The sequence below is a fragment of the Engraulis encrasicolus genome, chromosome 12 (genome assembly GCF_034702125.1).
Source record: "Engraulis encrasicolus isolate BLACKSEA-1 chromosome 12, IST_EnEncr_1.0, whole genome shotgun sequence".
NCBI classification, from domain to species: domain Eukaryota; kingdom Metazoa; phylum Chordata; class Actinopteri; order Clupeiformes; family Engraulidae; genus Engraulis; species Engraulis encrasicolus.
Genome location: NC_085868.1, coordinates 41,173,369 through 41,198,023, shown reverse-complemented (window position 1 = coordinate 41,198,023; position 24,655 = coordinate 41,173,369). Strand labels below are relative to the sequence as shown.

The 24,655-nt window shown below is 45.4% G+C and overlaps 1 protein-coding gene across 2 annotated transcripts in view; it reads left to right on the top strand.

Moving 5' to 3' along the window:
* vldlr (very low density lipoprotein receptor) overlaps positions 1 to 24,655 on the top strand; it is a 43,971-nt gene that overhangs the window by 9,197 nt on the left and 10,119 nt on the right. For both annotated transcript variants that reach the window (XM_063212226.1, XM_063212227.1), the window contains exons 3-12: positions 1,985 to 2,107; positions 6,107 to 6,229; positions 10,009 to 10,199; positions 11,172 to 11,358; positions 15,839 to 15,961; positions 17,089 to 17,211; positions 19,558 to 19,677; positions 20,593 to 20,718; positions 21,650 to 21,821; positions 22,556 to 22,780. In XM_063212226.1, the coding sequence (XP_063068296.1) occupies positions 1,985 to 2,107; positions 6,107 to 6,229; positions 10,009 to 10,199; positions 11,172 to 11,358; positions 15,839 to 15,961; positions 17,089 to 17,211; positions 19,558 to 19,677; positions 20,593 to 20,718; positions 21,650 to 21,821; positions 22,556 to 22,780 (1,513 nt within the window). The remainder of the gene's footprint in view (positions 1 to 1,984; positions 2,108 to 6,106; positions 6,230 to 10,008; positions 10,200 to 11,171; positions 11,359 to 15,838; positions 15,962 to 17,088; positions 17,212 to 19,557; positions 19,678 to 20,592; positions 20,719 to 21,649; positions 21,822 to 22,555; positions 22,781 to 24,655) is intronic.

Below are 24,655 nucleotides of genomic sequence, written 5' to 3'. Positions count from 1 at the left end.
AACAGGTGTGAATATCAGGCGCTGGCCTGATCCACGAGTTACCGTTGGCCGCTTGCCTCGTGGCACTCTGCCTTGTGTCTTCCATTCAGAAAAAGAGGCTAACGTAATTTCCGTACAGCTAGGTGCAGAACTCTGCGTAAATCAAAGATGAAGAAGCTTTTTTTATTTTCTACAAACCCTCTTCTTTGAGAAGGTGCTCAAATGTCTCAGGGGGTAGATTTAGAGGGACACGGTGTGGAATTGAAACATCCTAGTCCTGCATTCAGAAAAAGAAGCCAATCACATCATTTCAATGCAGCTAGGTGCAGAACTCTGTGAATCAATGATACAGTCACAGAATGAGTCACCCAAACACTGCATTGTGTTTATTCAGACAGTGGTTACCTTGGGAAAATCACCCTGTAATTAATTTGTTTTACCACTATAAACAAGTCTTGGCCTGCGGAAGGAATAAGCAGTCAAACAAACATTCTCGCACAATACAAAGGTTTTTTTTCCCCCCATCACAAACTCACTCCTTTGAGAAGGTGCCCACAGGTCTTAGGGGGGTAGATTTGGCGAGACCCGCTGGTGGTGTGGAATCGAAAACAGACGAGCCCGTCTCGGGTTTTGGCTCCTCCTCCCGGGCTCTCTCCATTCATAAGGTTGGATGTTGGCGTACAAGCAGGTTGGCATCAGCTGTGGCTGCGACTCCAGGCTCTGACTCAGACACTACCACTAACACACAAAAAAAACGTTGAACATGTTTATCCTGATTTCAGATCAGCGGCTTAAGTCTTTTCGCGACACCTCCATGGCTTTTGTTTGACCTTCTCTGTTAGTATTCAGAAGACCGATGTTTGGGTGTGTGTATGTACACTCTAGCACACTGTTTCTTTTCCCCGCTTCAGTGTTTAAAGTGAGATTTAGCCAGTGTACTGGAAAAAGACCATCCCACACATGCCCTCTTGTTTGGTAGCTGCAGTATTGTGCTCTACTACCAGAGATTCTTTAAGTATAGAGATATGCCAACATAATAGGTTTCTATGGGCACCTAACGCGACCAGGTTCCGGTCTGCCTAAAGGGCCGTGTCATAATGCTCCTACAATGAATAGAACAGCCCTTAGGTCTGCCTAGGTCTGCCTAAGGGGGGCCATAATAGAACCAGGAAACAATGGGCCAATGGAACCTCTCTCTCTCTACTCTCTCTGCTACTACTGCAAGTGGAGATGACTATTACCATATCAGGGCTTGACACTGGCACCTGCCAACCGGCCAAATGCTGGTAAAACTTGGCTATGGCTAGTAACAATTACAGTGCTACTAGCCAATTTGGCAGGTAGCTTATTCAATGGTATGCCATATCAGAACAGCATGTATTCTGCATGCCATGCCTTGTGTATTAATTGTTTAAGAAAAAGCTCAGTTACTCAGTTTCTATGTGTTTGATTTATTTCCATGTAGAAAGCTATGCACTCATCTGATTGCTTTAACACCTCATCTTATGAGGTTAGATGAACAGCGTCATGATAAAGAAAAAAACAAATTCAAATTTGTGGCTAGTAGAATAGCTGGATGGCTAGTGACTCAGGAAAACCACTAGCCACATGGCAGGCAAGTGAAAAAGTTAGTGTCAAGCCCTGTACCATATGTAAATGGAATACTGTGTGTGTGGGCTGTGTATGTGAGGTAAAGGGAAGGTTCTGTGTGTTCACAGAACTCCTAGCTATAATCTCAGTGTGGTTTTCAATTGTGTTTTTGTCCACAATTTAAAATCCACACAGAAAGTAATTAGTAATTAGGAAAGCTGTTGCACACTGGGCTAAGGCCCCATCTCATGAGTCCCGGCCCAAGGCCATCTCCCGACCCTCCCTAGTCTTCTCTCTCTATCGCACTAATTTCCTGTCACCATCTTTGTCTGTACTGTCTCATCAAAGGCTAAAAAGTCTCAAAATGAATATAAAAAACCAAATGGTAAGTTTGTGTTTGTCTGTTTCCCTCCAGTGAGGAAGACGTGTGAGCAGGTGGACTTTGTGTGTAAGAACGGCCAGTGCATACCCAAGCGATGGCACTGCGACGGAGAGCCGGACTGCGAAGATGGCTCAGACGAGAGCATTGAAGTCTGCCGTAAGTGCCACACTTATCCCCCCCCACCCCCCTTCGTTTGTCTCAAAAGGAGGCAATCCGCACGTTTTTTTGTGCAAAGCTTTACTGGAGCTTTAAAGGGGTATGCCACTATTTTGGGGCTTAATACAGTTAAAATCGTTGGCTGGCGTTTATAAAGGTGGTAAAGTGTCTTATTTTTCATGTGAAGCGTTGTCTTGCTTTAAGACAAGTTAAAAGAGGGAGTATGTCGCTAAGCTAGTGAAAGTCAATGCATCCATGTAGCATTGCTACAAGCTACACGGATCCATTGACTTTCACTAGCTTAGCGACATGCTCCCTCTTTTAACTTGTCTTAAAGCAAGACAACGCTTCACATGAAAAATAAGACACTTTATCACCTTTATAATCTCCAGCCAACGATTTTAACTGTATTAAGCCCCAAAATAGTGGCATACCCCTTTAAAAAAAAAAAGAAAAAAAGACCTGAAGTGTGCGGATTGTCTCCTTTTTATACAGATACCTTTCTAAACAGATGAGCAGTGACCCTTCAACCCTCTATGACCCCCCTCTGTGTGCTTGTGGCTTTGTTTGTTTGTGGGTGTGTCTGTTCCTCTGGCGTGCTTGCCTTTGGCCTCATCAAGTGAGCATTACTCCTGGCAGCGTGCCAGGAAGAGAGTCCAAGGAACGACGGCATTCATCAAAGGATTTATTCCGGCAGTTACTTTGTGTTGTGTAATTTTTATTTTCTCGAGTAGCCCAATTACATTAGTCCACTTTTTTATCCTCCACCAAGGAGAATGTTTGTGGTGGGCCTGTCTGTTTGTCTGTCTGTTGGTGAAGTAACTGTCAAGAATGTATCGTTCTGCAATTTTTTACAAAATGTCTGTTGTCGTTGCCTTGAGGACTTTTTTTTGTGATGGGCATAATCAATCAGATCATGACTCTGCAGGCAACATCCCATTGCCAATACAAAAATAGGGGGTGAATGAGAATCAAACTTGTTTTTCTCATCAATTCTATTTGTCCCCTTTTTTGTGGATTTTTTTCCCTTTTAGTTTGTTGTTAATGCGCTCTGGATTTTTCGATCATGCCTCAGCCTCAATCAGCACTCGAGACGACTCTCTAGTGCATCCCTGGATGCACACCGCTTTGGCAGTATTGATTTTTAATTTTTCCGCCTCGCCTGGCCTCTGGGAGTCATTGCGCGGTCTCACCGTGCCTGACCACCCTGCCCTGCCTGTTTCTATTTTGCCTACGTGTGGTGATGGCTGTTTAAATTAACCTTCCTTCCCTCCCCTCCTCATGACAAGCGGCATGTTATCGCGCATACAAAAAGGGCACCCGGGGGGGGGACTGACCGATCACGCGCCCCGCAGCCCAACCTGCGCCGCAGCTCCTGGCTGGCCGTGGAAAACCCAGCAGCTGTGCCAGTGCTGATCTACGTCCATTTCCACAAGCTCAAGGGCTCGGGTTACTCTCGGTTCCCCTGGGGGGAAAATCTACCTTTACACTCAGCCTGACCTCTTGACTTTGTCACACGGTTGTGAGAAAATGGGGTATTTAGCTTAACCCGTTAAAGTCTAACAGCTATTTAGCTTAACCTGACGAGGCTAAGAAATGTAACAAAATTGTCAACTCTGTTCAAGGTAAATCTGCATAGAGGCTTCAGCTGGCCTTAAAGGTAAATGTCCACTGCTGCATGTCCCAGTCTTATTAGGTTAATAGGTAACTCACAACCCGCTCATTTGGGTCCATGGGGGGAATGCATTACTGTGTGTGACTTGTCGTCAGGGTTGGATTAAGATGACCCGGGGCCCCTAGGCTACAGGTTACTGTGGGGCCCCCTGGAAGACAAATTTTGTGACAAATGTATATAGACAGTGTCATAATTACGAGCTAGAAAGTAAGGGTAACATGTCTACATGTGTACTCAACATGACGGATGAATTTTTCAATATTGCATCTTGTCACAATTCTGCAATTTTCCACTTTTGGCCAGTCAGGGGCCCCCTGGTAGGTGGGGGCCCCTAGGCTGCAGCCATATCTAGCCTGTGCGTTAATCCGGCCCTGCTTGTCGTATTAGGCTTATGAAGGTGTATTTGGAATGACCTCATGTTGCCAGATAAGGAATAATCAGCGACTCCTGGCACACGCTGGTCAGTGATAAATGGAGGTCAGGCAGTGCGTTTGTGTGTGCAGTGCACACGTGATTCTGTGTTTGTGTGCGTTTGACCACACATGACACGCTCTCACACTGTCAGTCTTACTCACACAGTAAACACACAAAATAGGTGCATGTGAAGCTGTGTGTGCACATGATTGTGTGCATGTGGGAGAGAGATGGTATGAGGAAAACAGACTTTTGGGCGGAGTAAGTGAGGCTGTTTTTGTCAGTGATGTATGTAGTGTAGGTTATACTTTTTTATGAAGGTCAGTCGGAGTTGCTCAGGGAATTCCCTGCAGTAGGAGATTTGCCCCACATACGCTAAAAATGATCCACTGAAAAGACTGAGGGAGCATGCTCTGATTGCTTGTGCCATGCTGTCAGCCAGGCAACATGACTGACTCCCCCTCCAAACCGCTGCCCCATATAACCATGGGTGCTCTGTGTCGTGGCTAATGACTTCTCATCGCCATATTCACCGGATGAAGGGACGCACCGCTGATTCATCTTGACACGAATACACACACACACACACACACACGGACCACCAAATGAAAGTGGGTAATGGTCCAAGTTGATTGAGTAATCGTGATTGGCCCCAACAGACGTCAGACCACACACACAAGAATTGCCTGACTCGTCATCTACTGTTACAGTATGAGGTCTGGTGTTAAGTCATTCACCCCCTGAATAGAAAGGATTTAGACATTCTGAGCAGGGAAGCTGACAGAGCGGGACAAAGAGGTCAGGGGTGCCCAGGCCCAGAGATGGGGAGGGCCCAGAATTGGGTCCCAGTCCCCGATTCGGGGTCCCCGATTCTACCGGCATTCATCTGGTTGATGAATATTAATTTAAAACCCTGATTGTAGGCTATGTACTGTATTTAGTGGGGGGCCTTTCAGATGACTTTGTCCCAGGGCCAGCCAAAGCTGTCAGCGGCCATGACGTAGGCTATGTACTGTATTTAGTGGGGGGGGCTTTCAGATGACTTTGTCCTGGGCCCAGCCAAAGCTGTCAGCGGCCCTGGCATAGCTTATGGCATGTGTTGAGCGCTGTAAGCGTAAGAGAAGGCGTGGGCCTATTGCACGTCTGCGGGGTCGTAAGGTGAAGTGCAGGGGGCCCCTCTTAATCGGAGCATGACCCAGTCCCCCCGCCCCCCTTAAAAGCCATTTAAAAGTCCATTCATGCCAATGGCACTGAGCACCATTCTAACACGTCCCACTCTGGACAGCTTGTGTATGCATGTACCCTTGATCTTAAGCAGGTTTTGAAAAACATGAATGAAGGAAAAGAATACGTCCCACAGGTTTCGCCCCTCGTGATTGTGTGTATGTGTGTATGGCTGGGTGAGGGTGCGAGGTTATGCGTGTATACTGTGTGAAATGGAGTCTGTATACATCTGTCTACGATGGTGAATGAACCAGTGCGTTAATTGATGTGTGTTGTGATGTGCAGACACCCAGACAAGTCATGTGGAGGGTAATGGATGAGTGCAAACAGTCGTGTGAACAGAAGAGCAGTGACTGGATGAGTGTGTTTATTTGATAAGTTGTGTTGGGATGTGCAGACACCCAGACGTGAGAATGGTGGTGAATGGCCCAGTGCATAAATTGATGTGGTGTGTGTGTGTGTGTGTGTGTGTGTGTGATGCTCGGGCACCAAGGCCTGTGAATGGATGAGTGCTTTAATTGATGTGGTGTTGTGATTCTCAGACACCCGGACGTGAGAATAGTGGTGAATGGCCCAGTGCATAAATTGATGTGGTGTGTGTGTGTGATGCTCGGGCACCAAGGCCTGTGCATGGATGTGTGCATTAATTGATGTGGTGCGGTGTGGTGTGGTGTTGTGATTCTCAGACACCCGGACGTGTCGTGTGAACGAGTTCAGCTGCGGGGCCGGCTCCACCCAGTGCATCCCCGTCTCCTGGAAGTGTGACGGAGAGAAGGACTGCGACAACGGAGAGGACGAGCTGCTCTGTGGTAAGGAACTGACTTGCAGATTGCATTCCTGATTTTGTCCTCAGTCCAGTCGGTACTTTAAATTTCTTGTAACCACAAACATCTCTTATGCTCCTGGAACAGTTTATTTCCTCTCGGAATAGGATAACAAGTGTAATTTTTAGGATCTTGATTTTTTTTTTACAAATATACATGCTTCAGTACAGCAGGTCTTCTGTCTTGAGGGTCTGCATTGTGGGGGTGTGTGTGGGTGTGGGGGGTCAACAATGCGCGCACAGTCAGTGATGGAATTACTTCTAAAGGGGTCAATAATGAACAGCCATACAAAAAATGATGAAGTGTAACTACGCTACTGGCATTCCCTCTGCACTTACCAGGACTGATGAAGCTTTGTGGTAGGGCTGGGCGGTATACCGTTAAAAAACTGTGATAACGGTTTCACCTACACAGGGTTCACTTTTTGATGAGAGAAGGTTTTGTTTTTAGTTTTTATTCCAAAAAAGTGATTAAAATAGAAATGGAGATGAATTAAAATTCAGGATTTTATCTCATTTTTGAATTCAATTTCAGCCTTTTCTTCAGAAATATTGAGATGTGGGGGAAAATCGCCACTTAAAAAAAAAATCGTGCAGAGAACCGTGATATTAAGATTATAAAGACAACCGTGAAACGCATTTTTTCCAAAACCGCCCAGCCCTACTTTGTGAATGAAAATGATATCAATCACAATCCACAGAGATTAGATGTAAACAGCTGGCTGTTGGTCTTCATCCAATAACACACAAGTTTGTCTTCGCATGGATGGCATATAGGTTGCCTTCAAACATTCACATTATTGTTGACGCTCATCTTTTTGGTCTCGGATTCAAACCTTTGTACGCAGACTTGATTCTGGTCTTGAACTTGTCTTGGAGTCTACAAAGTAGGACTTGACTACAGCCCTGCTGTAAACCTTGCCTGGCTTTGGACCTACAGTGTCCTTTAGGAGATTGGGTTACTAGCCCACTAAAGGTGGCACAGCATTCTGAACATGTAGTAGGCCTACAGTGAATCCTGTGTGTACGTTTCTGCATTTAGATTTCCAATGAATATAGACACTCTACTCAACTGCCTGTGGATTAATCAAACTTCAGCACCAGAACCCCCTTGCACAATTAAAATGTTTAAAAAGGTGCAAGAGAATGACTCTCAGCAGGGAGGATATAGCTGTGTGATAAGAGACTGATTCTAATTCAGACTGTAATGGTCTCTTTATATGGCAGACAGTTTTATTGCCCAAGTATACTTGTACGCATCTGTGGTTGCTATGCAACAAGTGTCTATTTATACACATGGGTCTGGACAGTCTCCCAGTATTGTGCATCTGCAGAGCAATGTTGGCTGTTGTTCACTGGCTGAACTAGGCCCACTGCGCAGCTGCTGTTCTGCAGACTTGGTAAAATGGTACAACAGCTGTTGATGCTTACCATGCATCTTTGGCAGAATGATGATTATCTGTGAACTAGACCATGCCCATCGTGCTACTACACATATACCACGTACAGGCTACATGCCAGTGGGGACCCAGCAGGTTTGAGTCCAGCCTGGGTCATTTCCCAGCCTTACCTCACCTCTCTCTCTCCCAATCATTTGATCATCTTTTCTCCACTGTCCCGTCCAAAGGTGCAAAAAGCCCTGCAAATAATAATGAAAGAATTTATCTCATCCAGTCAGAAATTGCTGATTAGTCTGACTGGATTTAACTGTTGTGTAAAGAACACTATTGTAGCTATAAAAAGTGGAAGCGCTTGCCAAAGTGAGGGAGCCCATTGGTCAGCAGTTCAATAGAGTAATCAAACTGGCAGAGAGCCCTGCTAATTCTTGGATCTGGTTCTTGTTTTCTTGCTCATGGATCTGTAGTGTTGAGGCTGTGTCTGAAATATTCACTGTCTCTTGATGCAGTTCACTTTGCACGACAGAGTTTCACTGTTTCTTCTCTGTAATGTACATACTGAATGTGGTGAATAGGTGAGTGAAGAAGGCACACGAAGAAATGCGTCTGTGTAATAAAAAAAACACTACTATGCAAGGTGCGGCCTCCTTCTTGAAACATTGAATAGGTGAGCGAAGAATGGAAACAAATTTATAACATTTTCAGATTAACCCTGGGGTCGGCAAACCTTTTTTTTTTTAACGGCCACTATCTGGAAAAAAGCTTCCAAGTTGACAGTGCAAAATAAAGAGCACCAGTTTCTTGTGCAGGTGTGACTTTTTTGTTTTAGACTTGAAAACCCAAAGGCTCATATGGTGCACAGTTTGAGGAACAAACATGTAGGCTGGATGTAACGATTTATGTCCATACAATGTAGGACCAGGTCACATTCAATTTAGTTTTTTTTAACTCCATTACGGGCCACATTGGTGCACAGCTCTTACTTTGCTCACCCCTAGACTAGGCCTTTATTTTGCCTCTTAACCCATTTTGTCCTAAGCCCTTTTTGGGAAAGGGTGCCCTCTGCCTATTAAATCCTAAATATCTCAGCCTACGAAGCACTTACAAACATGAAATGAGTTGCATTAAAAGCTAGGACCCTCGTTTTGCCTTAGAATGTGTTCATGCAGCTCTAATTTGCCCACATTTTAATAAAACAGCTAAAATTTCAAGAACCTGAATGCAGCGTGTGTGTCTCCAGGACACAATGGGTTAAAAAGGATCCCACATTTGTCTCATGAGCTGAAATCCGATGTCATGGCTATTACATCATGCAGTCGTCTGCTTTAAAATCCTGTCGATTATTCATGATCTGTCATCGTGGTGGCGGCTTGTCACATTTCATTTGTTTCCCTTGAGCAGTCTTGGTTTGTTTTAGCAATGTCGCCTGTCTGCTCGGGTTTTTGGTAACTTTGTGATGTGAAAAACCACAGTGCCGATGGTTCTGGGCAGACTGCTCTTGTCTTGTGGAGAACACATGGACCGAGAATCAGACACATGACCTGTTTATATGATTTAATTCTGCAATTTAATGATCTGTATTCAGTATATGGACAGTAGCAATGTAAACGTAATCATGTATTTTTCAATACATGTGCATGCTGTGGTGTTGGATAAGGTAACGGGTCTGTGCTTCTCCTGCGATTGCTTTATGGTTGCCTTTGATGTTGAGCTTCTGTAACGCATTCAACTGAAAGCTGAAGTTAGCCATGTAAAATAAATTGATGTCTAGTCTCACCATGAGAAAAATCTACAATCCCCCTATGCGTCCTCGCACACATGCACACCCACCGCTGTGTAGATGATGCACCAACAGTGGATGAGGTCTGGTCATCGTGTCGTCATGTGGAAAACGCACACGCTCCTTATGATGCTTCAGTTGTCATTTCTATAAATATGCACAGATTCTTAGTCACGCAATCACTAGATGTCTGGATATGTCTGTAGAGGCATAGTCTTGAATTGTCATGGTACTGTGTGTGTGTCTGCAGAATATGCCTACACACACACACACACACACACACACACACACACACACACACACACACACACACACACACACACACACACACACACACACACATGCACACCCACACATGCACACCATTATTGGCTAACCGTGAATACACCTGCATTCTGTTGTGAAATACCTTTTGAGGTACTTTATGCAGGGTATACTGGATTCATTCATGTTTGAGGTACTTTATGCAGGGTATACTGGATTCATTCATGTTTGAGGTACTTTATGCAGGGTATACTGGATTCATTCATGTTTGAGGTACTTTATGCAGGGTATACTGGATTCATTCATGTTTGTGTGCCTGTGCAGGTAACGTGACCTGTGCCCCACTGGAGTTCTCCTGTGCCATCAGCGGCCGCTGCATCTCGGCCAACTTCGTGTGTAACGGCGAGGACGACTGTGGCGACGGGGACGGCAGTGACGAGAGGGACTGCCCACCTTCCTCCTGTGGCCCCACCGAGTTCCGCTGTGGGAACTCCACATGCATCCCCTCCAACTGGGTGCGTCGTAGAAATGATTCAATACATGTGTTGTATAGTTAAGTTTTTTTTAAAGAGGCACTAGGTAGGGTGACGTAATTTGCGCGGTGCCCGTGGCATGCCTGTCTCAAAATCTACACCGTAATGAAAAAGTGCTGTTCAAATAAACTCGCTGTGAGATTGTTTTTCATCCCGGAATGCCACTAGTTAATACAAATCTGAATATGGCATGTGTTTCCCACGACACTTCCTCGGACCGCTCTGCTAAAAGTTGCATGTGGGGTTTTCTGACAGCGGACCATGTAAGTGATCACGAGAGCCATCGTTCACTTATAAAAGACTCGCATAAGTGTCGGCTCGGGACTGTGATTAATTAAACTTTTAATCTTACCTGGAGCCCCTTTAATATAGAGAGGGGAAAACTAAACTGTACCAAATCATAACCACCTGTTCCCCTGCCATATTACTGTAGGCCCAATTCTATACGTATTCGCCGTAAATGCTATCTGTATCTCAGACCAACTGTGGGAGTAACACTGAATGAGAGTTGACTATTAACATCTAGTGAACAGGTAATGACTCTGGACTCTGGTCTGTTTTAGGGCTCTTTCTTACCCCCGGTTAGGGGTCTCTACGAGTAATGTCTGATCTCAAGGGTTCTGCAACCTTGGCTTCAACCTCCTCCTCCTTTCTTATTCCCCCAGGCAAACACATTTAGATGTATCCAAAATGATCAATCATGCCATGGTAACAAAGACAAAGAAACAATCACCACACCTCCGTAAACCACTTTTCCCAAGGTCTACCACTTTTCCAGCGTCAGCAGGGATTTATTGTCATTTTGGGTGTTCTAACTAAGAAAAACAAAGCACTGCAATCACCCCGGCAACATGCTTATGATCTAAGAACAAATTGCCCCATGAACTTGCTAACTAAGGATAAATCAAACAAATCACCCAGCAACTTGGTTATAATCTGCTTGTTCCCTATCAGGTGTGTGACGATGACGTAGACTGCCAGGACCAATCGGACGAGTCGCCCCAGCGTTGCGGAAAGCCCACGCCGCCCAGCAAGTGCTCGTCAAGCGAGGTGCAGTGCAGCTCGGGAGAGTGCATACACAGGAAGTGGAGATGTGACGGAGACCCAGATTGTAAGGACGGCAGCGACGAGAAGAACTGTCGTAAGTTTTGGGAGAAAAGTCGTGGTGGGGGTAGTGGGCAAGAAGAGGCAGTCACAATTAGAAAGTTGGTCTTGGATCTGAGAAAATTGCACATTTCAATCTTGGCTGAAGTGAACATTGCTCTGGGACTGTTACCAATGCCTTGAATGTAAAATAACAGTGGTGCCTCAGATGATGATGATGGTGTCAGCAAAGTGTAATATAATGTAAAAGTTGAAATGTAGCCATTTTTGGAGAAGAGTTGTCATTGGTTATTATTAGGGTGCTGGGGGGTCGAACTGTGGACGGATGCATTGACCATTTGATGGATTAAGAGATATAGATCCGTTGTATTGATCCCAAACCGGGAAATGCAAGACTCGATAGTTAATTGATTGAGAACAGTGTGTGTTCACAAATTTCTTCTCAAAAGCCATAACCATCCTGAACTCTGAGTCTGTTGGTCTTGTATCGGTTCCGCTTTCCTGGGGGCAACAGGTCAGACACTTCAAGCCATTCTGACCATTACCTCGGTTTGATATTCACAGAAAATACAAAGCGCAGTCAGTTATTTGATAGTGGACTGGTTGGGTCTTCAAACATCCCTCACAAACTGGACTAAATCAGCTGTATATCACTCAAAACCACAAACACAAGGTTCTTTGTAAGCTTAAACTATTTAGACATCTTATGCAGTTTGCTAGGTTTAGAAAATATTGAAGCCAGAAGTTTATCAGACAATAAAAAGGAAGGGATCATGACCATGTTTGTGGGCCACATCACCCAGCCCTAGTTTGAGGGATTTTTCGTGGTTTTAAAGGGCTGTCTACAGAGGATTTCGTCACCCCATCGAGCTGGACATAATCCCCCTAGTAATGCACTCAATTCAGCCGGCTAAGGCACTCCCCGAGCGACCGGAGTTGTGTGGGATTAGGCCTGTAACTGAATACTCAATGAGAACAGAAGCAGTGTTGCCATATTTGGCTGGTTCCCACCCAATTGGGCTGCTTCGGATGGCCGTGTGCGGGTAAAAATGGCATTTAGCAGAAAAACCCGCACAATTTTTGCCATAGAAATCAATACAATTGGGCGGGATGTTGTGCTTCTAGGCGGGTTTTGAGCATTGCTTGGGCTGGAAATCATCAGCTTCGTCTGGCAACCCTGAACAGGAGCTCCACGAGGGCAGGGCAAACCTCTGTGTTTGAGAAGGCCGTTCGAGGCAAAGGGCCTGCCGTCAATAAAAGTATGCAGGAGCAGTAGCCGAGGTCATCGGATCTCGTCTCTTCACCTCCACCCCTTCCTCCTCCAACCAGTCCAGAACTTGCTGTCTGGAGAATAACATGGTCTACTTGTAGTATGGTATGTGTTTGAGAGGGCCCTTTGAATGTTTCGGGCTCTGTAAGAGTACGCAGTATGCAGAAGCCAAGGTCATGGGGTGTTCGCTGCTCCTCCTCCTCCTCCTCCTCCTCCTCCTCCTCTTCCTCTACTTCTCTAACTGGAACTATTAAAGCGTTCAAGCAACATGCAGTGTGGAGGAGAATAACATTGCATAATGGACTCTGTGTTTGACTGCATGACTTTTGCCTTGTCAAATGCCATCTCAATCATCATGGTGTGCAATATCAGTAGCTTAGGTCTTTTGGGTCTCTCCACCTATTCCCCTCAGCCCCCAACCGGAACATGCAGTGACTCTGGTTTTGAGAGAGTAGAGAGAGAGGTTCCATTGGCCCATTGCTTCCGGGTTCTATTATTGCAAGGGGGAGGGGGGGGGATCCCCCTTTAGGCAGACCTAGGCAGACCTAAGGACTGTTCTATTCAATGCTAGGAGTATTATGACACGCCCCTTTAGGCAGACCGGAACCTGGTCATGTTAGGTGCCCATAGCAACCTATTACAATGGCATATCTCTATATACTTAAAGAATCTCTGGAGACTCTGGTTTTGAGAGGGCTGCTGATGTAGAAAGTCCTGCAGTCAGTAAGGGCATGCAGGAGATTTGACCTGAAATATGTTGTGTGGAGAGTAACATTGTATCAGAGATTCTTTAAGTATAGAGATATGCCAACATAATAGGTTTCTATGGGCATCTAACGTGACCAGGTTCCGGTCTGCCTAAAGGGCGTGTCATAATGTTCCTAGCATTGACTAGAACAGTCCTTAGGTCTGCCTAAAGGGGGATTTCCCCCCCTCCCCCTTGCAATAATAGAACCCGGAAACAATGGGCCAATGGAACCTCTCTCTCTCTGATTGTATGCTCCTTTATTTTGAGGAAGCGGATGAGGTCCAAAGCCCTGCTGTCAGTGACCATGGGGGGTATTTCTTCCTCATCTACTGAAACTTTGAGCTTTCAAGCAACATGCAGCACAGAGAATGAAATTACACTGTATACGCTGTTGGAGAGGGATGCTGAGTCCATGCGTCCTGCTGGCATAAGAGCATGCAGTAGCTGAAGGCCTGGGGTCTCTTATCCTCTTCCTCCTCTCCTCTCCTCTGATGAGAGCTGTTGGACTGGAGCTGTCAAGCAACGTGCAGTGTGGAGAACAACACGGTCTCTGTGTTGGACAGGTCATGACTACCGCCGTGTTGGTGTGGAAGGGCAGATCTGTTTTCATGTGTTTTCAGTGCTGCCGGTAAAAATCGCCTCCGTCCTGCCGACAGCAGCCGTTCTGGTGTGAAAAGAACCTATGTCTCCTCCTCCTCCTCCTCTCTGATTTCCTCCCATACTCCAGTCTATGCTTTCAACTAGAATTACTAAAACCTACCTTATGATGTTATTCTCCACACTGCAATATCTGTCTTCTCCTCCTCCCCCATTTCTCTCCTCCTCCTCCTCTCCTTCACCATCCTGGAAGGATTTCAGCCTGAATTTGACATGAGCCTGAAAGACTGTTATTTTCTGCACGGCATGTCTTAAGTCCTGCTGTCAGACTCTGCACTAGTAGAATCTCCAGGCCCTCCTCCTCCGACTTGAAGGATCAAAGCGTCCCACACAATGTTGTCTCTACTACACCATGTTATTCCCCTCCCTGCAGTATGAAGTGGCCATGGGGTGTCTCCTCCTACTGCCCTCCTACTGCCTTACTGCTTCTCCACAACCATCCTGAAAAGATTTGAGCCTCAGAGACTGATATTTTCTTTTTCTTAAAATGTATTTTTAGGGGCTTTTATGCCTTTATTTGATAGGACAGTCTGAGATGGTGACAGGAAGCGAGTGGGACAGAGAGACTGGGTGGGATCGGGAAATGACCCTGGCTGGACTCGAACCGGGGTCCCCGTGAGTATGCAAGCCCAAATGTGGGGGGCTTAGCGCGCTGCACCACAGCGCCCCCGGGACTGATATTTTCTGCACTACATGTCTTAGGGTCCTGCTGTCAGACTGTACAGTAGTGTAGGAGATGGCGTCTCCTCCTTCTCTCCTCTCCCTCTCATCTCTTCCCTCTCCTGCCCTCCTCCTTACTGGCAGGATCAAAGCATCTCAGACAATGTTGTCCACACCATGCTATTCCCTTCTTTGCAGTATGAAGAGATCACTGGGTGTCTTCTCTTTCCTCATCCTCCTCCTTTCCACTACCATCATGGAAGATTTTGTTCCCCCAAGTTTATTGTCTGCACTGCATGCCTCAAATCCTACTGTCAGTACAGTTTGCAGTAGCAGAGATGAATGGGTCTTCTCCTCCTTCTCCTACTAGAAGGATCAAAGCTTCTCAGAGGAGAACCACACCGCATGTTATTCCCCTCTCCACAGCATGCAGTGGCAGAGGTCAAGGGGTCTCTCCTCCTCCTCCTCTTCTCCCAATCCTCCTCTTCTCCCAATCCTTTGTCTTCTCTCCACTACCATCATGGAAGGATAGGAGTCTCCAAGACTGGTAGTTGCTGCACTGCATGTCAAAAGTCCTGCTGTCAAAGAGTCACACAAATAGAAGAGCTGATGGGGTCTCCTCCTCTTCTCTCCTCCTCTTCTCTCCTCGCCTCTCCTCTCTTCCACCCACTAGATGGATTAAAGCTTCCCCAGACGATGTTGTTGTTCGCTGCACTGCATGTTGTTGCTCGAAGGCTGTCTGGACTTTATCTGGTCAGGCTGCTATACCTGTTAATGCATTCTCCATGGTACCAAGAGTGGTACTGTAGTGTTTGATAATGGTGCCTATTTATAAAGATGGGAGAGACCTGAGCGACTGCGAAGGAGCTAAAACAAATGACCATTTGGAAATGGCACCATAAGGTCTTGGGGTTTCCAAGTGCTAGGAGTCTCCTGCCGATTATGTTTGTGATACGGGAGTCAACATGTGATTTTCGTTATTTTTCTTATTTATTTCCCTCTTTCTCTCTCTTCTTTCTGTTTATTTCTTGTGTTCTCTCGCTCTCGCTCTCGCTCGCTCTCTCTCGCTCTCTCCCTCTCTGATTCTTTGTTTTAAATTTCTTTTGTTCATGTTCTCTCTCTCTCTCTCTCTCTCTCTCTCTCTCTCTCTCTCTCTCTCTCTCTCTCTCTCTCTCTCTCCAGCTGTGCGTACCTGCAGGCCAGACCAGTTTAAGTGTGAGGACGGCAGCTGTGTCCATGGCAGCAGGCAGTGTAACGGCATCCGCGACTGTGCAGATGGCACCGACGAAGTCAACTGTAAAAACCGTGAGTGGCCATGCTCTAGCTGCTAACAGCTCCCAGCTAACATTGTTCACACCATGGCTAATAATAACTGTGTTCATTCCTAGATGGCCCTGCAGACTGTCCAACTAAAACGTGACCAGAGTGCCTTTTTTATTCTAACACTTTAATTTTGCCGCAGATGGTTTATTTCTAGTCCCAGCATCTGTGCAATAAATATAATAACAAAGTCTTTGTGCTAAGGTTAGGCTTGGGGGGGAGGGGCCATGTGTGTCATTAAAGGGTACCATTTAATTATGTCTATGCAGATGGTTTTATAAAGGCTTAGTGAGTAAACAATAATCTCCTATGGACAGACTCTGAACAAAGTGTTTCCATGGTAACACTACTGGTACAGTAGGCTATAAGCCATTTGTTTTTTTAGTGACTTTTCAATCAACCTAATGCTACCCCACAAATTGAAATCGATACAAATCACACACATGGGCTAAATTGTAATTGGAGAGGGTTACAGTAAGAATCGCGTACATCAGCAGGTGTTGCAGAGCTGAGTAGGAACATTCTGTGTTTCTGAGTTGCGACTGCAGCACACACAGCGACAAGGACATCCCCTCTGCTTTACACTTGGCCCAAATTGAGGTTAAACGTGTTGCCGGTGAATTGAGGTTGCGTAGAGACTGTTGCTGCCTAAAATGGGTCAGGTCAGAAGCGCATGTTGGATTGCTGCGAAACTGTCACCTTTTTTTTCGCAGCTCAGGCTTGAGATGTGCTTACTGTGCTAGCGATACATATTTCATGCCGGTTATCTGTAAAAGCAGAGTAGATCTTAGTTGGCATGCGTAGGCAAAACTCCTTCAATATTTTAGTGACTTCTCCATGTTCTTTTCTGTTCATGCATGAAGATGAAGATGAAGATGAGGTGAATGCCTGAGAGATGAAGGAGGGAATTAATGTACAACCCAGCTGCTTCTAGCACTGTTAATATGAAATGCATGCCATGAAGCTTTTTTTTGTCATTTTGTTCAGATTACTATTTTGCTTTATTGTAATTGGTAACAAGGTGAAAATGGTGTGTTTTGTGTTTTTTTGTTTTGCTTATCTGTGCTAAGTACTGCACTTGTGTTTTGCTGCCTGTGTCTGTGTGTGTACAGAGACCCAGTGCAATGGGCCGGACAAGTTCAAGTGTCGGAGTGGCGAGTGCATCGAGATGAGCAAAGTGTGCAACAAGGCCCGCGACTGCTCCGACTGGAGCGACGAGCCAATCAAGGAGTGCAGTGAGTACAAGAATATGATGAGCTTTACTGGTCATATGCATAGACGCACAAGAATACGATGAGCTTTACTGGTCATATGCATAGACGCACAAGAAGTCAAACATGCAGTGAAAATAGAGTTTTCTGTTTTGGTAATTGTGGGCTTTGATTGGCTGCTCACTCCTTCATTACCTGCAACTCACTGCAGTCATGAATGGTTAGCCAATCACAGTAAAGGTGCACTTTGGCTGCTGCTCACTGCACACTCGTGACTGGCTAGCTCAAAGTGCACCCCTTCATTGAACTAGCCAGTCACAAGAGTGCAGCGAGTTGCTGCTGCTCAAGGAGTGCAGAGAGTAGTGATGGCGGAGTTGCACTTTGAGTAGCCAAAGGAGTGCCCAGTGGAGAAGTCGGACTATAATTATATTTATGAATGCCTATCACAATTCTATTCTATTATCTAACCCTAACCTATTATAATGTAATGATGCATACAGTATAACAATAATGGAGGTGAGAGCGTTTTTTGTTTTTGATTTTTTAGTTATGTCCAGGGCTCTAAATTAACACCAGCCAACTGGCCAAATGCTGGTAAAATTTCAGTTTGGCTGGTAGAAAATACCAACTTACTAGCCACTTTGACCCATTAGTGAGTGTGTGTTTGGCTACTAAGATTAACATCTAGCAGCCATTTTGGCTGGTGATGAAAAAAGTTAATTTAGAGCCTTGGTTATGCGTCTATGGACATGCCAATCGAAGGGTGGATGCCTGCTGAGAGTAGGCTAGCTGTTTAGGGGAGTGTAGGTTTCGTAACCAATAAATGAGAGGAGAGAGCAGTGGTGTACAGTGAGCTCATCTCATCTCAGTGAGGTGCCCTTCATTTCATTTCATCTCTCCCCTGGGCTTCCCTCTCTACCACAGGAGGACGCAGACACACAATGGGCATTTCTCAAAACCTAGTGCGCACACTTTAAAGTGTATCAGCCTAATTAGTCACGCCCAGTGATTGGATACTCTTTGGTGAACTCTACGGAGTATCCAATCACTGTGTGTGACTAGTAAAGAGTATCCAATCACTGGGCATGACTAATTAGGCTGAATACACTTGGAAGTGCACACACTAGGTTTTGAGAAATGCCCACTGTGGAGCCTTCAGACATGAACAGTACAGGAAGCAGGGAGCCATCATTTCATTATGAGGGCTTTTTAAAGGAATGTGGAACCGTACAGTGTTTTTTTTACTTCCCTTGTCAGTATCTTGGCTCAGTTTACCTAAGCGTAGATGGGGCTGTCATTGTTGTTTGGGCATGTAATACATGCATGATATGGAGGTTGTCAGTATATTGTTTAGCCAGGGCTGCTTTGGCTTGCAGACAGTACATAGTGTGTAGACCTGGCATATTTGCCTAGCTTACCAGAGGCTGGTGGTCTGCACTGTTTGGATATTTAGTGCTGGTAGTGTGTGGGCATTTAGTGCCCTTTGAAGAAATTTGGGGTGGATGTGAAGGCTCCCACTGTGCCGAGAGGCACGGGTGTCTGTAGAGCATGGCCTACATGTGGGAGGATTAATATTTGCCTTATAGCTGCATGTTTGCTTTTAATGGTTCAAGGACACACAATCTCTAGTTACCACTTTCAAGCACTTAAGTTTTGGCTTGTTGCTCCTTCCCAAGGACATGCCAAACACACAAAGGTTTAGTGTCCTGTTTTAATAACCATCTCCGTTGCCTGGTCGTCCTCTCAAGACTATGCCTGTATATCATATCAAGTGTAAATCTTCTCATACAATAAACTGGATGAAATCACGCCTTGTTATCTTACCTCAGAATCTCATGTCTTTGACTTGATAAGCACAAGTCTTTCTGCATACACAGGACTGGCTATATCAGTAATGCCTACTGACTTTAATTGCCATGGCATTAGAGGTGGGAGTGTACAGACGGTGTGCTCAGAAAGTAAATTATAGTCTCTTTATAAATTATAGACTGTGCTTTTATATCTGAGATTAATGGGTGGAAAAGCAGTCTTGAAGTGGCTTTTTTGTAATATAAGGGTCAAGTTGACTTAAATTTCCCCACATTTTAAATAAGTTGCTGTACTGAAGGAGTGTCACTTTTCTCTGCATGAGCCATTTGACCAGTTTCTGGAAATCCTGAACAATATTTCTTGAGCTCAGACATGTTGCAACATAAACATTTCTAGTGAGGGTCACCCACATGCATTAGTCAAGCATTTAAAAAAATTCTCTCTCTCTCTCTCTCTCTCTCTCTCTCTCTCTCTCTCTCTCTCTCTCTCTCTCTCTCTCTCTCTCTCTCTCTCTCTCTCTCTCTCTCTCTCTCTCTCTCTCTCTCTCTCTCTCTCTCTCAGATCTGAATGAGTGCCTGCTTAACAATGGCGGCTGCTCCCATATCTGTCGGGACATGGTGATCGGCTACGAGTGTGACTGTATTCCCGGCCTTCAACTAATCGACCGCAAGACCTGTGGAGGTGCGTGTATATGTGTGGTTATAAACGCACGACAGTCAGATTATGGTAGAATTATGAGAACTCTCTGACGTGATGAATAACAATGACTAAGGCTGTAAGGCATCAGTTTTTGCAGGTAAAGCAAATTCGTCTTCCTGTTTTGTCTCAGTTTGCGTGTCTGTGTCTGCCTGACAAGTTTCAAATTACTGGCCATAGCAAATGTCTAACTGTGAAGTCTTTTGGGTTCTTGCGACGTTAAAAACAACTCTGGTCAATCCAGCTTTGAATCACACGGACTTGCTCCTTTTCTTTTGATTCCCAGAAATCAGTGTTTCAGGAAGCAGGTTTACTCCTTTACTTGGGTTTGTTGACGCGGGACATGTGTTAAATCGAGGATGTCTTGTTTCATAAGCCCAGCAGAACACAGCCATGAATCCATGAGGTCCATCATTTACTTCAAAATAATAAATTACTTATTAATTGATCAGATGTAACGGTTAACTGCTTTGAGGAGGTTTTCCCTTAGTGAAAAACAGTCAGCACCTGAACTTCTATTTATAGGAGCTTGAACGGTTGTGGATCCTTTTTTATATATGTGGATATATTTAAATATGGATATTTTTTTCTCCTGTTAAGTGTAAAGTCAACATGTGGGTACAAATTAAAAACTCCATTTTAGTCCCCCAAATGGGATATTTTTAAAGCTGGATTTTTGATGTGCGGATTTTAAAAATCTGTTTTGGGCCTTCTGTTTCCAAGTAAACAATGTGTTTTCAAAAATATCAGACTATGTGGAAACGGCACCTAAAACAGTTGCCCTCCTTTGACTGCTTTGACCTGTATAAATAACAATCTTCATACAGCCACCGTCCCCCAGGGTGTGCGCGTTAAATGCACATTTTAATGCCTGCTTTACTCTCCCGCTGCTCTCCATAGACGTGAACGAGTGCCTGAACCCCGGGATCTGCAGTCAGATCTGCATCAACCTGAAGGGAGGCTACAAGTGCGAGTGCCACAGCGGCTACCAGATGGACCCCACCACAGGAGTCTGTAAGGCTGTCGGTAAGTAACACCCTGCCGGCCATATCGTATGGGCACCCAGAGCAGTGCCCAGCCAGTCCGCTCCAGCACTTAACTCAAGTCCATCTGCTCCCCCAATATACCCCCAAACACACACACACACGTGTTCAAACACTCATGCGGTACATAAAGACAAAGACAAACACAAAACACACGCACGCACACGCACGCACGCACGCACACACAGATGGACATACACACACAAATACACAGATGTGTCTGAGGTAGGTATTAAACATCCTTTGTGTTTTTTAGATGCAATTTCCTGCATTCTAATCAATTTTAGAAGGAGGAATGACTAATCGCAACTGACTTTCTATACAAGCGCTGGCTGCCATTGATTGTGGCAGGTAAACATGTAATCTTTTCCATACATTTACCCTGATAGACATGAAGACGTGCCAAAACCGGGACATATTTGTGTCCCGACAGAGTTTGTTCGGGACCTGGGACACACAACTCCAAACTGTGACTGTCCCGGTTAAACTAGGACGTCTGGTCACCCTATTCAACGCGCGTGTGTGTTTGGGGTATTACGGGTCGGGAGCAGACACATTCATGCAGTACACACATGCGAGCATTGGGGAAAATGGGCATTCCACAAGAAAATCTTTATGTACTGTACCTCAGTAGACATACTCACATTTGTATTAACTGTTAGTACTCATGGATGAAAAACTTTCGAACTGTGTGGGGAGGGTAAAAATGTATGACCATGTTGATTTTGAGACGCCACGAGATCTGCAGAGGGTGGCGATAATGTGATGCCTCCTGGGAGATGAGTAGATACTGCATGGTCTTCAGTAGTCAAAAGTTGAGAAGAGTGAAACCGCTAACAAGAACTTCCCTCAGGCATTAGCCATGCGTAATTGTTATTCATCTCTATACTCTTTGCACCTGTACTGTGCCGTAGGCAAAGAGCCCTGCCTGATATTCACCAACCGGCGGGACATCCGTAAGCTGGGCCTGGAGCGGAGGGAGTACACCCAGATAGTGGAACAGCTGAGGAACACCGTGGCCCTGGACGCCGACTTCACCCAGCAGAAGATCTTCTGGGCAGATCTCGGGCAGAAAGCCATTTTTAGGTGAGCAATCCCTTTTTATGTGTTGTACTTTTTATTTCACCTTTTTTTAATTTCCCTCCCATTCCTTATAGCGCACTAATTTGCATTCTCTCCGTCTCTCTGTCTCTCTCTCTCCTCCTTTGGTGCTTTTGGTTGAAGCACCAAAGAAGGGAGTTGGAGTAAGCGGTTATAGCTGAGGATTGCCAAATTTAATTAATGGTGTAGGAACAAGACTTCCTCCTGGCTAGCTCTCTCTCGCATCTAGTGATGTGATCATACCACACAGTACACTTTGCATGCCCAGGGGATTGACTGGTTCATGAATTAATCGTGAGTAAGAAGGCTTCTTATTTTAAACCACTGAGCATCATTTTCTCATGCCATCTCAGCTAGTTGCCATCATGGAGGAATATTAAAACTGGTTCAAGTAGTCCGTCTGCCTCCATGTTGTAAAACTGTTCAGTTGTACGGGGTCCACCTTCAAACAAACCTCAAATGGCCATTTTAAACAGTCTTGTCATGTTTTAAATATATGTATAAAAGCAAATGAACCACTCTTCACTTTGCAAGATCAGGTCAGAGGGCGGCCATGTAAAAGCGCACACCAAAGACCAGTAAAGTACACTAACATTAAATAATAAATTCATCCAAAAGGAATGAAGTTCCCACGCAGAGTCAATGAACGTGTAGCCATTTGCAATCCAGAAACCCATCCACTGAATCGTGAATGAAATCCTCCACTCTGCACTTTTCAGCACCCTACTGGACAAGCGAGAGGAGACGTCGAGCCATGCCAGAGTCATCGAGGACGTCCAGATGCCCGTGGGCATCGCGGTGGACTGGATCTACAAGAACATCTACTGGTCGGACCTGGGCAGCAAGAGCATCACCGTGGCCAACTTCAACGGCACCAAGAGGAAAGTCCTGTTCGACAACGGCCTGAAGGAGCCGGCCTCCATCGCCGTGGACCCCCTCTCAGGGTAAGTGACGGTGCATGCGGGGAGCCGCCTAATTATTGCATTAATTTGCGGAAACGTGGGCTACGGGTGGTGTGGCACTCAAAATTGCGCTTGCTGTTGTCTGTCATGAGCGGTGGAATAGCCTCAAGGCACGCAAAGTCGGAGTTGTACTATAAAAAATATTCGCTCACATCAACGGCTTAGTAGCCTAGGCTCCCTATAGGCCTCCCTCTCAGGGTAAGTGGAATGGCCAACTCATACAGGGTGCATTCTAATATGCTACCTTGCATCCTCCACTTGTGCTTGTGGCCTCGCCCTGCCTTCTGGCCCCACCTCCGTGGAGAAAACAATAAAGTTTCCCCGCTGTCAGCCTAGCCAAAACAATTTTTGGGGGACTATTCTTCATTCACCATCCAGTTTGCAAATAAGAAAATTACTTAACAATTGAGCTTTTGCGAGATATGTAAGGGATAACGGCCGACGAGGTGACCGGTTATACGAAATTAATGGCGAGGCGGCGCTCCGAACTTTGGCGACGCGCGCAGCGCAGACACAAAGTTGCCTCCGCCAAAGCCATTCATTTCTATAACCAGTCGACCTCGAAGGCCGTTATCCCGCTTATCTGCCGTTCTGGTGGGGTACTACTTTAATCTATTATTGTCTGTAAAGTTGTAGGAACCATGTTCTATCAAGATAGAATGTTGCTGTTGCTGTTGCTGTCCAACTTGACACGCCTAGAATCTTCGTTTGGTAGCCTGCCAAAGCTGTGATTATTTAATTTTCCTTTGGTCCTATACCACGGCGGGATGGAAGTTTTAAAAACAAAAACTTGCGAAGCATTTCTACATGCTGAATCGACACATGTCGCATCACACGTCTATTTCCCCCTGCTGATCATAACAGGCTACCTGTCAACTTCGTGCGTAAAAGAGAGAAAAAGAGAGCGAGATTCTCCACGCTAGGGTCATGTGAAAGGGGAAAGGGGAGAGTTATTAAAAATGTGTTCCTTCCCCACAAGAGGAGAGTAGCCTAATTAAAAAAAGGGATGTTTTCGGATCAATAACAAAGGGAAGGCAGCGGGAAATAGCCTACATTTTAAAAACCATGGGAGTGGAGCAGATGACGAGGTGACTCGTTTCGATACAATTGATGGCGAGGCAGGTGCTTAGAATTTCGGTACAGGGTATTTTTGTCATCTATTGCTAGACCTATCTGTACATTTGTAACCTATGAATTATGCCAACTGCAGAATAATTTAGTGCGCACTTAATCCGGCGCGCCTCTGTCGCCCTAAAAGTTCTACTACATGCATCTGATAGACTTGACAACCAAATGCGATAGAACTGACGACTGGCTCTTGGCTTGACAACCAAATGCGATAGAATTAATGTCTGACTCTTGACTTGATAAACAAATGCGATAGAACTAACGACTGGCTTTTGGCCATAGCAACCTGCAGTTTAGAATTAGTAACGGCAGTTCACCTAACTTAGTCGCACGTTTGACACCTGACAGGTTATAGGGAATTCGTTGCAACCCCATCAGCCAATCAGAAAAGAGGATTCCCTTGCGTAGGCAGATAATGAAATGTAATGCTGTTGACAGTGATGTCCTCATGACGTATTACTTCCTGGTACGAGGCCACAAGCACAAGTGGAGGACGCAAGGTCGCATATTGGAACACACCCACAGTTCATAGAATGTTGGTTTAACTCCTCCCCAAGGCCTCATGCAGGGCGTGTTTCCAAGAAGCTGGTTCAGCATTGAACCAAGTCAAGCTGACCTGGAGTGCGTTCCAATATGCGACCTTGCGACCGTACCAGGAAGTAATATATCATGATGACGTCACTGACCACTGCATTATATTTTAATATCTTGCAAAAGCTCAATTGTAAA